At 34.6% G+C, this 17,622-nt stretch overlaps 1 protein-coding gene across 5 annotated transcripts; it reads right to left on the bottom strand.

Annotated features, from left to right (window-relative positions):
- Positions 1-1,337: 1,337 nt before the first annotated feature.
- Positions 1,338-17,443, bottom strand: LOC136408552 (phospholipid phosphatase homolog 1.2 homolog). Of its 5 annotated transcripts, none has more exons than XM_066389603.1 (5): positions 17,088-17,443; positions 3,620-3,800; positions 2,334-2,580; positions 1,964-2,198; positions 1,338-1,863 (listed from the first exon to the last, which is right to left on the bottom strand). In XM_066389603.1, exons 1-5 carry the CDS (start codon positions 17,160-17,162, stop codon positions 1,573-1,575), a joined length of 1,029 nt encoding a protein of 342 aa, XP_066245700.1. In that variant the 5' UTR covers positions 17,163-17,443; the 3' UTR covers positions 1,338-1,572. The 5 variants fall into 5 exon arrangements, with proteins under 5 accessions (XP_066245700.1, XP_066245701.1, XP_066245702.1 ...); XM_066389604.1 differs by lacking the exon at positions 17,088-17,443 and adding an exon at positions 16,694-16,945; XM_066389605.1 differs by lacking the exon at positions 17,088-17,443 and adding an exon at positions 7,166-7,503.
- Positions 17,444-17,622: the final 179 nt, after the last annotated feature.

Genomic DNA, 17,622 nt, shown 5'->3' with positions numbered 1-17,622 from the left:
ATATGACATTAATTTTGATATCTTGTTATTGTAAAATAAATGTTTAATTTATTAATACAAAAACGTGTTTAAAGTTATTTTGCTCTTTATATTACACATATAACTAGATGTAATGAAGCTATAATAATAATTAAATAATTTCTACAGTGGGACAAGTTTAAAACCATAGATGATCAGGAAGAAATACCTATCACACAAATTTATTAATTTTTTTTATTTAGTTATAGGTACCTACATTGCATGCCTTCGTTTTCATAACTATTATAAGATCGTCCGCTTTTCATAAGATAACGTGTTGAACAAAGACAAACTTACGTGGAAACTTGTGTATAAAATGGAGATGGATAGATTACCATTGATTCTAGCAAATTGCTTAAATTTGGTAGGCTACATGCATACCCATTATTAATTTATCTACTCTATCTATCTACTGAAATCTACTAAAAAATATGGGAAATCTATATAGAAGTGATCATTAATTGGACTGCATACTACTTACTCTCAATGCTAATGCAATAGTGCTTATCATCAAACATTAAATACTGAAAATCTCGATAAAAAACGAACAAACAATATCTCCGTCGCGTAGTGTCAGGCCGTTTTGTTCGTATTTAAATTGTCTTTGCGGCTTCGTTTTCATGTAATTTATAGTTCAATTTGTAAATAGCCCTAGTATAGATGGTTATCTTGATATGGTTGTGGGGGATATCAAAATTTTGCCATCTTCTTATTAGCAGACACGTGAGGCGAAAATGTAATACAATTAGTATAGTTAAATACAATTCATAAGGACTAAAATAATAATTTCCAATCCAGATTGAATTAGAGACATTCTGTATAATACTTAGAATACTTACACAAAACGAGACTTTGAAAACATCCATTTGCAGTTGTGTAAGCCGGTGCTTTCGCAAAGGACGAACGCTTTAACAAGAGACAGAAAATAAACTCGTGTCATGATTTATTGTCAGTAACAGAGACTTATTTAGTCGAACATAAACGAAGTGACATCCATTTATTACAGAGGCAATTTTAGAAATGTCTTATTGAGGAAATATTTCATTAAAAACTCCATAACGATTCGACATTATTCGAATACAGAATTCCTTCACCCGAACTTCAAGAATTAAGAAGACTTTCAGAGTATTTTTTAATCTTTTTTCAAAGACTCAAAATATTAATGATATGTCGTTTTGTTCCAAGAGAATAATGGCTAGTTCTTCACCTTCACTGAACTCAATTTTTGCGTGAGGTCTTCTTGACCCGGACCCGCCTTTTTTCTAGAACTAAATATAAATTAGAATGCAGTTTCCAACAAAAAAAAAACAAAAATATTTAAAAACGTCTCATCTTATTGAATCACAAATAGTAATACTTTGTACAAAAAAATACCTTATAAATAAACAATAAATAGACACAACATTTACAGCTATTATATCTCCTTACGTCAGCACTACTATTTACAAAGAAATCATTTAATTAAATGCTACAAAAGGCCCCTTTAGTGCAGTCAAACGAGGCGTTCAGTGCATCCCCCTTACGGGAGCTTATATCTATTGCAAAAGAAAAAAACTAAATAATTTCACTTTTGGCGTCCTTATTTTTAATGTCAAGTAGAGTGGTAGTCGATGTGGCCACCCTCGCAATACTGCCCTGCTTCAGTTGCTTGTAAATAATACGAGTCGAATATAAAGCGGAGAAACACCCCACTAACATGCCCACCGCCACGTCCCACCAATGGTGCCTCTTGTCTGTAATGCGTGTAAGCGAGCATACCAACCCCCATGTGACACAGAGAGAAATGAGGAAAGGTTTCACAATGTATCCCACCTGCGATGTGGGCAATCTGACTTGCAGGATGTACTATGGGAAAGAATTATTGAAAGTGGTGTTCTTGGTGGTATTTCAAGAAAATTTAGACATTCGCTTTTTCGGTGAATCCGGGACATAAAAAATCTCTTACCGCGCAATAGAGAGCAACAAAGACGCTCAATGAAGAATGGCCGCTGGGAAAGCTTCTGGAAGTGTCTGAAGTGAAGTATCTGCTATATTTAGTAGAAGTGCATTCGTATGAGGAAACGTATTGTCCTAAGGTGCAATTTTCAACGTTGCTGGGCTGGCAGACGTCGAAGAAATGGGGCCTGTGTTCGCCTACTAAGGCTTTACCCATTTCGGTGATGAGCAAAGTTAAGGCACAGCTGCAAATTAAAAATGCAGCAAAGTTTAATTTCCACCTCTAATTATTAATATATATGCTCCATAAAACATATAAAGGTCTCAATTACTGTTCATATTCTTTAAATTCTTGCAAACGTGCATTTTCTATAACTTACCCAGTGACAAACTCCTTATAAAAGTACCAAATTTCCCTCAGACAAATTCTGAGAGGGGATCCTTTGCGTGCATATTCAGTGAGGAACAATACCGATAAGGGATATATTAGGAAGCTACCCACTAGGAGAGTGGTGGTGTTAATAGTATCCCCAGTGAACTTAAATGATAATGTGGGATCTTGGCAGAAGAAACCTGTTTTGGTGGCTGGAATGTAGCCTAGTTCCAGCAGAATGATGATGGAGAGAACTGCAAATTGACGAGAAAAATTAATTTGCTCAGTTGAAGGCAAGAGAAACGTGCGAATAATAAAAACAGATTTTACTTCTCTTTGGATTATTTAAGAAAAATTGGAGAATCGATGTAATAGTTCGCATTGATCGTAACATCAAATAACCTATTCTTTTTTTAGTATTTCTATTAAATTCATGTAATTGTTCTTTATGTAGACGTAAGGAATGAAAACATAAAATCAAAATTATACACCATTATTAGTAACGTTCTGATTGTTTGCTACGGTAAATTGCATTCACCAGGGTGTCATGAAACTTAAAATACTTCGTGTTAGGCGCAATTACAGTATTGATTACTCTATGTGAACTTACACTAAGAAAAAAAAAGAAAATATTTCACTTACAACTGGGAAATCTGTATAACTTCATTAATAACCGATGACTGCACACATTTCACTGACTGATAACATCGGGCAGCCACTAGAGTCAACAGTTTTTAAATAACGTACGTGTGGATAATTCTAAGTATTCAGAATCAATAAATAAAGACAATAATAATGAATGTTATGACGCATAAAGTCCGTTTTATGAGTTTTCTGAAGCTGCCATGCAGTCAAAATGTGAAGTGACGATTGGTAAATATGACCGGCAATTTAGCAGTGCTTAATGGTGACTAGAAAGTGCGGTTTTGATGTTAATGGTTCGTGAAATACGTGCATGAAAACAGGCCTTTAAGAGAAATCATAGTTTGCTTAATCTTGCTTCCTATAGGAATTACGTAAGCAATTACTATGCACACAAGAAGCAAATTTTTATATATTTAAACGCGTCCAATCGCTCAATTAACCAGAGTAAACTAGCTAGCAACATTTACAACATTTTTTTTCAATAACAAATTATGATCTACTCTTCTCGCCCCTTTAATTCCAACTAAAGATATGGGACAGCATTGCCATGTCACACATTTACCACAAGACGAGTATTAGAAAGCTTATGGGTAATTTCCCTTAATCTCACAATTGTGCGAGGCTAGTGGCCACGCCGCAATCACTCACCGAAGACGCTCAAGGCCGCATTGATGACGTAAGGCAGCCGGATTCGCCTCCGTAACCTGACTCTAGATGGCTGCACCTGTGTCGCGTTGCTTTTCTCCGGATCGGGGATGCTGATTCGCACTCCTTGTTGGTGGGTCGTTCCGGCCGTTGTCTGCAGAGGAGACACCATTGCTTTGTTATCCTGAAATTAATTAATTAAAAATTAGATGAAATTACATGTGGAAAAAGGCATCTCTTTGGTGCTTACTGCAAGTAGTTTTTCTTGGCTACTAAGGCTTCCACTGGAACTCTCATGGAATATCACCTCAATAGAGGACGTTTCTTGAGTTAAATCACTCATAGCACTTCATTGATTTGATGACATACAGGTAAGCGATTATACTCATACAATGATATTGACAAGAAAATCATATTTCAGCTAAACTTTTTTTCTCTATTGTCTTAACTGATAAGGAATTGAGGCAAATATAGATTAAACATGAAATTTGGATTCGGCCACTGCACCCTTCCGAGGAACGAACATGTGGAAAAGGGGCGCTGAGTCAGCCGTGAATTTTGCCAGCAAATTTATGGTGAATCATTCGTGCAATGCGGGTGCAAACACAACGTAAAATGGGGAAACCAATTGCGGAAAAAATTATGGGAGTTTCATGTAATTTATTACCTCTGATGGTTGTGGCGGAAGAGACGTATATTTATAGGAGAACAGTTCTTGGTTTTCGGATGAGGGCATGATGTCAAGCAATATGAACAATCTTATTTACATAGGCCCATATGAGTCGAGAGTGCCTTTTTGAGTTTTAACGGGTTTGTTTGGGTGTATAGATTCAGTAGTTGCCTCAGCGACGGTGAGATTCTGCACCGAAAGAATTGGCAATCTCCAGATTTTGTGGAGACTTCACAAACTAATGATTTCTTCATTTTTAGCCGAGCTCTTTGCAAGGGATAATTTTCGTTTATTTCATAGAACAGTTTCAAAATTAAGCCAAGATCTTAAAGGTTTCTTTTTGGTTTAAGTGAACAAATTTTAAAACTTTCAGCCATATTTCTCAGTGTATTGTCCATGGATCAATATAAGGAAAATAAGGACGGAAATGCTTTCTGATGAATGAAAGGAAAAATGAGGAAAACAAACTTTGGTCAGGTTGATTTCTATATGCTCTGCAATTAATTTGCTACGTAGGTGCATGGAGGTCAAGAAAGTCCATATTTGCTTGACTTGGCAATTAAATTATTTGAAATATAAATGATTAAAGAGTTGTACAGCAATATTTGACTTGATATCAAGCTTGTAGTAACCACGAACTACGCCAATTCTTGAACATTTTGCTTTGATCATTAAACTGCACCATTTTGTCCAAAATTCTCCTTTTTTCTTTTACATTTCTCTTCAAGAAATCTCAGAAAATATTTATAAAAGGAGTGAAGGCACCATTCGCATAATTTAATAGACCAAATATGTGTCTACTAAACTTATAACGTAGAATTTTTGGTACAAAAATCGTTTAGCATAACTGCTGTTTTTAAAGTATCTATTATACAGATTGTTTTCAAAAATGTGGGTAATATTTTGGGAATCAAAAACTTATTGTCAAAACATTGTATTTATGCTTATAAATTGTTTTCCACAAACTTATCCTTACTAAAATACAACTGTTCAAGGTTTTATAGCAAAAAATTCTAAATAACTTTTTTCCAGTTGATAAAATTTAATACATTTTTTTGAAAGTAATAAATTTATTTTTAACAATTTGAACACAAACATGTTGTTTGTTTTGGTATCTAAGTGATAGAGTAAAAATTCACTAAAAATTCCATTACTTTTGTAAAATCCGTCCTTTGACAAAACGATGTTTTTCTGGAAAACGGTTCATTTACATACATCAACCAAGAATTTTTTTTTCTCTTAGGTACGCCAAAAAATGGTATAAATCACATAATAGGTTAAAAAAAAGCAAGACTTTAAAGGTTTCGGGATAAAGAAATTGAAGGTAGCTTCTCCTCCGCCTACCTGAAGGCATCGAAAGTGTTAAGTCCTACCTTATTAACCTTTTTATGATACACGAGTGACCCAAAATTCATTAAATTTCATCAACTGGAACAAAACGTTATTTACAAAATACCATTTTCGCTATCAAATTTTGAAGAGCTGTATTTCCGTAGGGATAAGTTTTTGGAAAATGATTTATAAGCATAAATCTAATCTTTTGACAAGAACTTTTTACTTGCGGGATATTATCCACATTTTTGGAAATATCCTGTATCTCTAACTTCATTGAAGGATACTTATTAGGAGTGATATGCACAGGGAATGCAGCTGGATCGTTGTCACCAGGAGGGATGCCTCGTGTCTCCGAAGGGAAAATCCCTTAGAGACAACCAAGAAGGTCCTTAAACCAATCTGCTGTTATTTATACTCGCTGGGAAAATGGACCCACATCTGTTGTCCCTGTTTTATTAATGATTCGACACAATAGTTTGCATGGGGTTTGGAGATGACTTTATCATCTCATCGTGAAATTGTATTTTCGTTCGTCTCGACGCGCTCCCATAAATTGTCCTAAACCAGTTCCTCTCCCAAACCTGAAAAGCTTGACGGAGCCCACTCAAAAAGTGCAGCTGACCTCTTCAGGACTGTATAATATTGTGAAAATGATTCGGCTTCGTTTATGAATGGTAATATTGGTATCTTTCAGATTTTGGGAAACTCGAAATAGGTTTAAGAGCCGTGAAAGATGTGTCTATAAAAATTGAAATTTAGAACTTTAGACGTTAAATCTCATAGGCGAGGCGTAGTGGTTTGTAATTGAAAGCTCTGGGAGATATCAAATGTTATCAATTAAATTAAATTTTCAAAACTTCGAAATTGATGTAAGAAACTTTTCAAGGATTTGGAAGTCTCAAATGGCTGCATACTTCACCATTTCGTCTTGAATAATGCTCTCTACTTCTTTTAACTAACGAAAAAACTTCCCACATCGACTCACCACCACTTGCACGCTGTGCACCCTCCGACCATCCACTCTCACTATCACGTAAGCCTTATTGGAACTGATGGGTGTTGACATCTTAACGCCTCGCCACTTGATGAACAAATAGATGCATCTTAGGCCTAACTTAAGCCTCTTTTAACAATACAAATAAGTAATAAATACTTCGGTACACCCATGAACGGTAATCTCATCTCTTAAATGGGCCGTGTTTGCGCTACTGCTTATTTTGTGGGTGAGACGCCGTTTAATGTGTGTGCTTGGGATCCAAGTTGTCAAAAAAACGCTCTAAGATGTTTGCCTGCGTTTGATGTGTTTACACAGTATTTTACAGGTAGGAAGTACAATGCATGGGACACATCTCCTTCTGTAAAGCGTTGCTGACCACAATCAGAGGAGGATTCAAAGGAATTTTAATGATGCCACGGCATGAAGAATTTCAAATATGACTCCTTTGCGGCCTTGGCTGAAGTGTTACTAAAAACCGGTTTCCCCTCACGATTACAAAGGAATTTCGCGGACTGAGGATGAATCCGAAATGAAGGGAGACACTCACCGCATGATCATTCTCGGTCCGAATCACCGTTTGCATATTTTCACCTGAGGATTGCGAAAAATTAACTGTTACACATCACTGAACTGGAACACTGTAGCAAATTAATCCTCGATAGATAACTTTTTTAATTACTAACTCAATCATCTACAAAAGCAATTTAGATCGGAATAATTGGCTTTTGAAATGTGTACTTGAGAAAAAATCACTGATGCAGCGTTGAATTTGACCTTTAGCCAAAAACTGTATTAAATGGTGTGCGTTTAAAAGGGCCCCCCCTCGAGTTATTACCCATTACTATTATTATTATTATTAATAGTGAAGCCGTGGCTAATAGGGCATTAAAGGCTTTAAACGTCGAGAGGAAGTGGGCATTTAGGTGGGTTTTAGGAGTGCAACGGATTGGTTTTAAAACGTCAGAGCAGAGATCGTATCATTTGACCGAGGAATTGGAAAAATGCTGGAAAAAAATGTTAAATAATTATAGAAATTCTTGTTTATCGAAACAGAGATAGTTCCGGTCTTTATTTACGTGGAAGGCATAGGAATTTGGTGTTTCTAAGCATACCGACCTCTGCCGCCCGTTTAAATAGATTCTCATGGGACATCACGAAGTAATAAATACGCTCATTTGGTCCGTATTATTTAAACAGTTTCTCGCAGGTTAAGAACGCGTTTCGTACCGTGAAAGACCGATAAAGATACGCATTAGTTCACCAGTTAGTGTGAACTTGAAGAAGGCACAATACAGGGTGTCTGGAAATAATGTTGAAATGCCGTGCGGCTCTAAATTGTTTCATCCCCCCTTAACTTTTTAACAAATTATTATTATCTTTTGATGTTTGTTTATTTTTCTAAATGTAGCTTACGTCACCGGTAGGGCAAAGCGGCCGATTTAAAAAAAATTGAGACATAATCAAGTGATACCTCAAATTAAAGGCTGCAAAACTGCATTTAAAAGTGTAATGGGATTTAAAATGGATCTATTAGTTTTTGAGAAATATTAATAGAAAAAAGAAATGCAGTAAAACTCCAATCAGTCGAACGTCTATAACTCGAGCTAATTCGTAGGCCCTTGTCTCTTCAATGTACCTTCAATATTATTTCTTATCTACAGTGGGGAAATTTTGGATGGAACAGCCCATATAACTAAGATGCCGAACATGTGCAGTCAAAATACTCGGACACGTCGATTTTTATTTTTTCTTGCGGTTTTTTGATGGTAAATAGTCCAAAAATCAGATACGACCACCAACTTTGTTTTTTAAAACGGAAACACCTATTTTTTATTTCATTTTTGAATTCTGCGCAAAATTCTAAGTATGTTTCATGTACCATGTTCTATACCCAAACGCGACAGATCTCGAAAAATTTACGATTGAACATATCAGAAACTAAAACTTTTGATTTCTTGTAAAATTTCTTTGGTCCTGAAAAGCAACAATTACATTCAATGTTCAAATTGGATCCCACCTACTTCTTGACTGTAAGTAAGGCGCTGAATGAACTCCTGTTTAACATTTTGAAGCATTGCTGGGGTAATTGTTCTTATTTCATTACGAATTCTTTCTTTTAAGACTTCGGTAGTTTCTAGTTAGTTAAAGCATATCTTACTCTTAAGATAACCCCATAGAAAGTAATCCAAAAGCGTAAAGTCAGGTGATCGTGCCGGCCATTCAATTACCCCTCGTCTCCCAATTCAGTGTTCAGGAAAAATGTCATTTAAATAAGTCCTAACGTTAACGTGGTAATGAAGGGGTGCTATTGTATGTATATATATGTAAAGAATAAAACATCGCATTCACCATTTTGTCAAAAAAACACGCTTCAATCTTATTTTATATTGTTCTATAGGTTTTTTCAGTATTTTTACTATAAAAAGTATTATTTTTCCGTTAAGGTTTTTACTATTTTGTAGTGTCTTGGGACGTCCCATCTCATTCACATTGAAAGTTGCAAAATATCTCGTAAATCTGCGCTTTTAAAATGATATTTAAAGGAGTGTCAATAATGATCTTTTTCAACTTCATTCACGTAAATCCAAGGAGAATGTTTCCTCGTTAAAATTACTATTGACACAATTTCTATGAGTACAAAATTACTCTACGTGGAAAATACCGAGAAATGAACGTCCAATTTTGGATCAATGAAAATCTTGTTATCTAGTATGCCTTGGCTCTCTTGACGTTTTGTTACCACGGCAACCGCGTTCACTTTTTATTTATATATTTTTAAAATCAAAATGGAGAGATACTTGTGTGTGTTTATTTGCTGAAACACCGTGTTTTCCCTATCTAACCGCGAATTTTGCGATTCTAATTATTACTGCTTCGTGTAAGTTGTAAATATGCATCTAGAGTGTGTAAAATCGTATAATGCGTTGTTCAGATAAACAACATGTTTCATGAAGAATGTACGAGAAGCGTTTCTTACGCTCTGACGTAAGTTATTAAGTTATTTTATCTAAAAAAACATTGAGTACCTCTTATAAATAAGTATTAAAATCTTACCAAAATAATGACGATACATACTTTTGCCACTTGTCTCCTAAAATCAACCATTTTTGATTTTTAACCAATGAGAATGCTTCTTGAATGCCCAGCTAGCCAAGTGTCAACGGCTCGTTTCCATGGCAATCAGTTGTCATTTCTCTTTTTATTTATTTATGTAGAAATATGAGTTAGTGTAAAATCGTGTTTTATCTATATTCACTGTTTATTAGTGATTCTGAATGCGTAAAACTTTCCATCTAAAACATTTTTCGTTCTTCTTATGGCAACAACATTGGAAAGAAAAGAAAAAGCGAACATTTTCAGTACAATTTAATGACAATTTGAGGTGAATTTTGAAGCCATTTCATAGGCGGTAAACCGTGAAAAATCCATTATTAGTTATTAAAAGCTGAGATGGGAATTCATTACATTAATTGTTTTCTAAAAACAGCTATTTTTTATTTTGAACCAATCATGCGCTACTCGAAAGTACCCAGAATAGAATGACTTATATATTATTAATATAAATATTATATATCTCTCTATGCAGGGCGTTTTAGGGCTGCATGGCACTTTTAGAGATATGTGTTCCATAGCATAAAATAGAGAAAAAAGTTCGTATAAGCATGTGTCCGATCTCGATTGGTAGCGAAGTTACAGGGTGTTAAAGGTCAAGGAAAAAAAAGGATTTTATTTTATTGTGCTTGATCTACCGCAGATAGAGCCTTGAAATTTTATATGTGCTTAATACAAGAATAGATTGCTTCTAACTACTATGCCGGGTAGTGTATTTTCTGAGACCTTGATCCATAAAATCCTTTAGAAAAATTTGCTCCCGTGCCACTGGTGAATTTTTTAATTTTTCTTAAGTTCTTCAATCTATTATCTAAATATTATCTCTTTTGATTTTTGACCGAATTCTGTCTTTTCTTCATAAATCAATTAAGTTATGAATTTAATCAAATCTACGAATCCCAGGGTTTTCGGATTTTTTTCTTTTTGAAATTTCATTATTCTTTAAGTTTTTTTACGCCATTTTTTTTTTTAATTGAAAGGATTTCACAGTATTCGATCACACGAATATACATATACAATTTGTCTAAAATGAAAGATCATATACCCATATAATACTGTGAAATCCGTTCAGTTTTGAAAAAATATCGTAAAAAGAATCAAAGAAACATGGAATTCTGAAATGTCTAAAAAAAGTCAGAAAGTCGTGGGGTCCGTAGATTTTATTGAATTTATAGATTAATTAATTTATGAGGAAACTAAACAGAATTCAATCAAAATCTGGAGAGATAAAACTTAAGTAAATGATTGAAGAACTTAAGAAAAATATTAAAATTCACCAATGGTGTGCAAGTAAATTTTTCTGAAAGATTTTAAGGACCAAGATTTTAAAAATTACACTAACCTGTATAACAGTTGGAAGCAACCTACTCTTGTATTAAACATATATAAAATTTTCCTTAACTTTTAATACCCAATAACTCCGCTATCGATAGAGATCGGACACATGCTTATATGAATGTTTTTCTTTATTTTGTACTAGAGAACTTACCACAAATAGTACCGCACAATTCTGAAACACCCTGTATATCGGTTTAAATTTAAAATTAAACGTTAATAACATGCAACATTAAATTTTTATTCATTATAAAGATCTTTGAGTCGTCCTAGTACTCAGTGCACTCGTGCAAGTAAGGATTTCTCCAAATTTGTCATTAGTAGTTCGTACAGTGTAATAAAAGTGAAAAAAGAATAGTATCAGGTACAAGTTTGTTTAGGTTAAAGGGTTATTACATATTACTTGCACTTCAAAGGTTTAGAGAAGAGGACGGTTTTCTAAAACATAAAAATGGCGAATTTTTTTCGAAATAAAGCATATCAAAAATAACAATTAAGCTGCTTGTAGCAGCCTGATTTGTAGGAGAATTTTAAATTTCCTTATTTTTAACAACAACTTGCCTCTGGTTCAGGCAATTTTGTTGCTTAATTTTTAGTTTACTTATTGGTCTGATACTCGTCTGCTTCTTTTTCGCACACTTATATGCAAATGCCTCGGTAAGCACATAAGTGGACCGAATAATCCTCTTTGATCCCCGATCTTGAACTGACTTGATAGATGTCTTCCGCTCACTTTTATCACAAGTATTTACTTAGGACACTTCGATTATAATTATTTGATTACATACTCTGGTATCTTATCTAGTATTTGACGATCATATAAACTTCTGTCTATAAATCAAAATTCCTTCGCTATGCCTCAGCCCTAATAGCCGGATGTCCATATAACGTACAGAAATAAGCTCGAAATCTGAGATGAATGGCCCCCATGATAAAAGGAGTATTTTTGGCGTCACAAAATCACATTAATCACGTTTGTTTGCAATATTTCCTATATGAGATCTCCTAGTTTATGGCCGGTTTTGTATATATATTTGAGTTTACTTCTCGTAAATCTTTAGTTAGGAGTTTAATGCCATTATTTGGAGGCCTTAATGGGATACCTGCTTCGTTTATAAATAACTCCCTCTTATCATAAGCTGCCACAGTAAATAAACGAGTTGCAGTTCCTGCACACTCATAAAACTTGCAGAAGTGCGTTTGATGATTTATATGGATGATTTTTGAATATAAACCAGCATAGGGAGAGGCGGGAGAAAACGTAGCATGTACTCAGTCACAGTTGGTTCTTAATGGAGAAGTGACTCAAATTAGGCCTTAAGTAGGTTCCTACAACCTAAAGTCTTATCGCTCACTTATTGCTCTATGGTTGGGCATTACACTCAAGTCAGCCAATATCACATTTATTCAAATCGTGTCGAAATAGGAATGTTTTTTCAGGTGTTATCAGTGATGGATGCGCTTTTGTGTTTTTTTAGAAAGTCGTTGACGCACCAATGGTTTGCTCAGAAATATGCACATATTTAAGTGAAAAAAATTAGATTATTTTACATTGCAATTCTCGTCCTAAATGGCCCACAGGACAATGCAGTATGCACGTTAATTATCACACAATTAAACCTTTTGATGCGACTGAAAACACGGCCGGAAGCAGCAATTATCATTTGTTGCATGTTTGGCCTCATTAGCAATTGCCTTAGCAAATTACAAAATTGGGTTTAAATTCCTTATGCTTATTAATCCAGTTTTTGTGATAATGTGTGTGGTAGCACCATTATACACGTGTACATGGAACTCATTAAACCATTGTCATGTATCATAAATGAATCACGGTCGTACCCACAGTATTTCAACCGCAGCAGTCAAGGTGATGCTAGAACTGTATGACCATTGTTTAACACTAAATTCGTTATTCTAATCCAAATCGGATATTGGTGGTGACTCACGTGTTGTAAACTCTCTGATACGGCATATATGTAGAGAAAAATTGTTATTCGACACCGAATTTCAACCCTGACCCTTCGGTAATAACCCGCAACATCTGGCTATCAGACTAAACCAATTAGTGGGTTGAAGAAGCCTTGTTAGTTCTCGACAGTGGGTGCTTAAGAAGTTTGAAAAATCTATTTTCTAGACCGAATTAGGCTGCCAGGAAGACAGACACAACTATGAATTGTAGGCTTTAATAAGCGCTATCATTACATATGGGTCATTTTATGTGTGTAATTATCACAATTCTACGTAACAGTAATTGCACAGTCAGACTTGAGTAATAATTGTTGTTCATTCGATTACGTTTGTTTTATGGTAATTTACGGAGTCAGAGCCATATGGATCGTGTTGGGTAGATCATGTGCTCCTGGCCCATTTGCGCAGGTGACTGCGAGTGGATAGTTTGACATTTATAGTCAATCAAAAAAGTCTCCATACACTACCGTTTATTCAGTATTTTTCCACCCGTATTATAAATAAGATGCACTTTTTCAAGTGTAAGATGCTTCGTTGACTTTATTAGGTTTTTAAACTGCAGTGAAAACAGAAGAATGTTTTAGAACCTTTCGCAGAGATTTTAAAGTATTATCTTCAAAATCATTCCTGTATGGATCATTTTAAATTTAAACTCAAACAATGGTTACAGACTGGTATAAATTTTCATTTGAACTGAAATGTACGTAAATCTTCAAAAAGAGAAGTAATTAAACTAAAAATAAATTCATTTAAAACGTTTCATTTGAACGTTAAAAACTGAAACAGTTGGGGCAACAAAAATTTACATCAAAAAAGTCTTCACATATTTATATATTTAATTATAATCTGCAACTTTTGTAAACTTTAATATTTTGTACAATTGCCATTTGCTTTGATGATAGCGTCAAGTTTTTTTGGCATTGATAATACAAGCTCTATTGTAATTTCTGCTGGAATATTCTCCCATCCTTGAATCATTCGGTTTTTTAGTTCTTCTTTATTTCTGTTTAGACATTTTCTAACCCGCCGCTTCAATTCTTCTCACAAGTGTTCGATGTGATCAATATCTGGTGATTGAGGAGGTGTATGTAGTTGCTGGCGGACATTATAAATCATCCATTCACGAACGAGCTTCGCTGTGTATTTTAGGTTTTTATTCTATTGAAATAAATAACGACCTTCCAGTCCAAATTTCTGAACGTTTGGAATTAAATTGTTTTTTAAAATGTTTGAATAAACATGTTGGTCTATAATTTCGGCAATAAAAACTAAACTACTGACCCCACCAGCTGACATACACCCCCACAATAAAACATTACCTCCATCTTGCTTAACTGTAGGACAAACATTTTCAATTTTCAAGGCTGTATTTTTCTTCTCTAAACTTTATTACGTCCATCCGATCCAAAAAGATTAATTTTTGTTTTGTCGCTGAATATGACTATTACTCAAAATTCATTTTTTTATTAATGTGTCTTTTGGCAAATTCCAATCGCTTTCTTCGGTTTTTTTTTCCAGAAATGAAAAACTTTTTTTTTGCAACTCGACCATTATAAACCCCTCGATGCAAACAATTTTTAACAGTTTGTGACATAACGTTCTTTAAGAACTTTTGCCCTATTTTTTCGCAAGATTTGGAGCACCCATTTTAGAATTAATTTTAATTTTCCTCACAACACCAAATTCTTCTCTTGCAGTTAACTTTCTAGGGCGTCCAGAGCGCGGCCGCACTTCATATGAACTATTGAATTTGTACTAATTCATTATGTGCACAGTCGCAAATGATTTTCCTGGTATTTAACCAATTTTTCTGTAGAAATCTATTTCCTTACATAAATCTATCATGATTTTTCTAAGGGAAATTGCAATTTCACAATTGGTATTACTCATTTTGTTTCAACTGAAGTCAAGGCAACCTTAAAAATGGCGTTAGTAATGAAATACGATTTTCTTTTGTTAAACAGAGTTTAACGGAAGCCAACTTGATATATTATTAGATTAATGATGACGTTGACCGTTATTTTCTTGTAATATAGGGAGACATTTTTGATGTGAATTTTTGTTATCTCAACTGTTTCATTTTCTCATATTCAAATGAAATATTTTAAATGAATTTATTTTTAGTTTAATTATTTCTTAAGAGATCGCTGCTACTTTTTTGGAAGATTTACGTATATACATATCAGTTCAAATAAAAATTCATATTGAAAAAATACTGAATAAACGGTAGTGTATGGAGACTTTTTTGACTGACTGTATGTCCGTATTAAAATTTTTAGAAGTGCTTAAATTCGTAATATCGTAACATTTGTAATAATGAACGATTGGAAAGATGCGAAAATGTATTTTTTTATTCAGAACAGAGATACTAATTATTTGATCACCATTTGATTGGAAAGCATATGGAGATTAACTCATAAATTCATTTATATCCGTGACCTCTGTAAGATTGAGAATCGATTTTTCCTTTTTTTTAATACTCATTTTCTCATTGGCGGTAGATAAAATAATTTGACATTTTTGCCCTTATTTGACACGAAAGTATGTGGTGATTTTCCCATAAATTCGTTTGGTGACATCAGTGAGATGCAGAATTAAAAAAAAAATTTAATGCTTTTTCCCCAGAAGTTTGAGTTAAATTGAATTGAAATCATTAAATTTGAAGGCACAGACTGAGCATAAGTTATAATAAATCTCTAAATTTTATTGACAAAAAGACTAAACATTAATTGATAGCTTTAGTAGCAAAATTGGTTAAGGCGGGGCCGTATCAAAATAAATATAAAAAGTAAATTACAATTCTGTATGCATTAATCAATACTATTAATTCGTCAAACCACCTCCCCATTTTTAATAATTAAAATCTTAACGAATTTAACCGATCGTTCACCTCATTATCGCCATTTCGCACCTATGCAAGACACGTACAGTTTCCTTCCGTTAAATTATTGTTGTTTATTACTTCAGTGAAAGATTAAATTACAGAAAAATGGAGCTACTAAATGTAATTATGGTCATTTAACTCCACATGGAACGTGACAAAACCCTAGTTAAGAAGGAAAATTCATTGATGTATATATCATATATAGTCATGCCGAACTGGTTATCCCCAAGGGCTGTAGCGTTAAGGTTTCTTTATTTTCAGGTAGACACGCAATGGGTCGAAAATCGGAAAATGGGACATAATTAATGGTCACTGCTGAGGATTCAAAAGGAGCAAAGAGGCACCCAAACATAAGAAGTCCATTAATGCTGAAAAAGATTAAAGCCTCTGGCGCCAAATGTTAAGTGATTAAGACCTCGTTGTGGAGCAAACAAATTTTTACGCACAAAAGAGCCGAAACTTCGTTTTCGTCTTAGTTTCTAGAATTAGTAAAGTTACGATAAAGCCCATTGCTCTTGGAAACAGACCGCAAGGTAAAAATAACGCATGTTAATTTTTTAACCGCCTTTAATTAAATCACTAGGTATAATATAATTTTTTTTGCTTGTAAAAATTTTTTAAAAATGTCTCATTCGTGTGTTGAACCTTGTACTTACCAGGGGCTGAAAAGAGGTTCTTGACCGAATAAAGAATAAACCTCAAACTTTTGCCGCGAGCATAATCTTCTTCTTTCGGCCTTCTATACGTAATTCGCTCTTCAGACAAAAAAATACTTACAAAACACATGTTATTTGCAGGGCCGAAAAACTCCCCTCTAGGGGTGTACGCATTGTTCATCATTTGTCCCTGCTCCCCCAGCCGACGCTGTAGCCAAATATTTAAGACTACCACCGCGCAAGTACCCGACCAATCGACCACCGATTATTGACAGAAGTTGTTTGCTCAATGCGCTGGCCACTACTGAATTTCCAAGGTAAATACCGCCGAACTACACAGGTAAATCTATTCACGCTCCCCACAGCCCCGAAGCGCGGTAATTCATACCGGAAGAATGAAAGCTCGGTGCCATAAATCAAGTCTTCTGTTTTCATTTGAATACCACTCTCTTATTCCGATAAAACGCTTTATTGCGGTTAACAATCTACTGCGTGACTCCGCTATTGGCACTTACCGAACATCTAGTACAGGCAGACACATAGAACCCCCTTCCGGCATTGTAGATTTGGCTCATAGTGGCTTTAAACATTTAACTTCCCAAAAGTCGCGACGAAAAATTCCGTATTTTGCAATCCATGAGGACTAAAGACACGCAAACTTGAGACTAATAAACGAGGGCCTTTATTGGGCCTTTCAGACCCCGATTTAACTTTATTAGTTTAATTTGTAGGTATAGTGAAAAGGCGGTCGTTGATGAATGAAGACGAATGAGTGGATCAATTGAGACGTCGTTGTATGGGAGATTTACGAGCTCTCACATGTGCGTTATCATGTCTTTTTAGGGTTTATTTGGTCTCTATATGAATGGGTGAGTTATTCAGAAGCTGGAAGATTTGATATAATTGGATAATTGAATTAAACTTTCATCGCCGTTCGGTAGTAGCTTTAAGGATAAAGATATTTATTTATTTAGTGGTGTTGGATTTAACTAGTTTATTTCAATAAAACAGTGTTCAATTGTATATGGAGCACTTAGTTGCGTCATCATA

This window comes from Euwallacea similis, chromosome 4 (genome assembly GCF_039881205.1).
Source record: "Euwallacea similis isolate ESF13 chromosome 4, ESF131.1, whole genome shotgun sequence".
NCBI classification, from domain to species: Eukaryota; Metazoa; Arthropoda; class Insecta; order Coleoptera; family Curculionidae; genus Euwallacea; species Euwallacea similis.
Note: the sequence above shows the minus strand (reverse complement) of the source record. Positions and strands in the feature narration are given on the sequence as shown.

Bases quoted from the DNA above. Each gene is read 5' to 3' on its own strand.
- LOC136408552 (XM_066389601.1), bottom strand. From the start codon at position 3,959: ATGAGTGATTTAACTCAAGAAACGTCCTCTATTGAGGTGATATTCCAT. The intron at 3,801-3,866 runs GTAAGCACCAAA...AATTAATTTCAG, and splicing joins GCCAAGAAAAACTACTTGCA to GATAACAAAGCAATGGTGTC. The intron at 2,199-2,333 runs GTAAGTTATAGA...TTTAATTTGCAG, and splicing joins TATAAGGAGTTTGTCACTGG to CTGTGCCTTAACTTTGCTCA.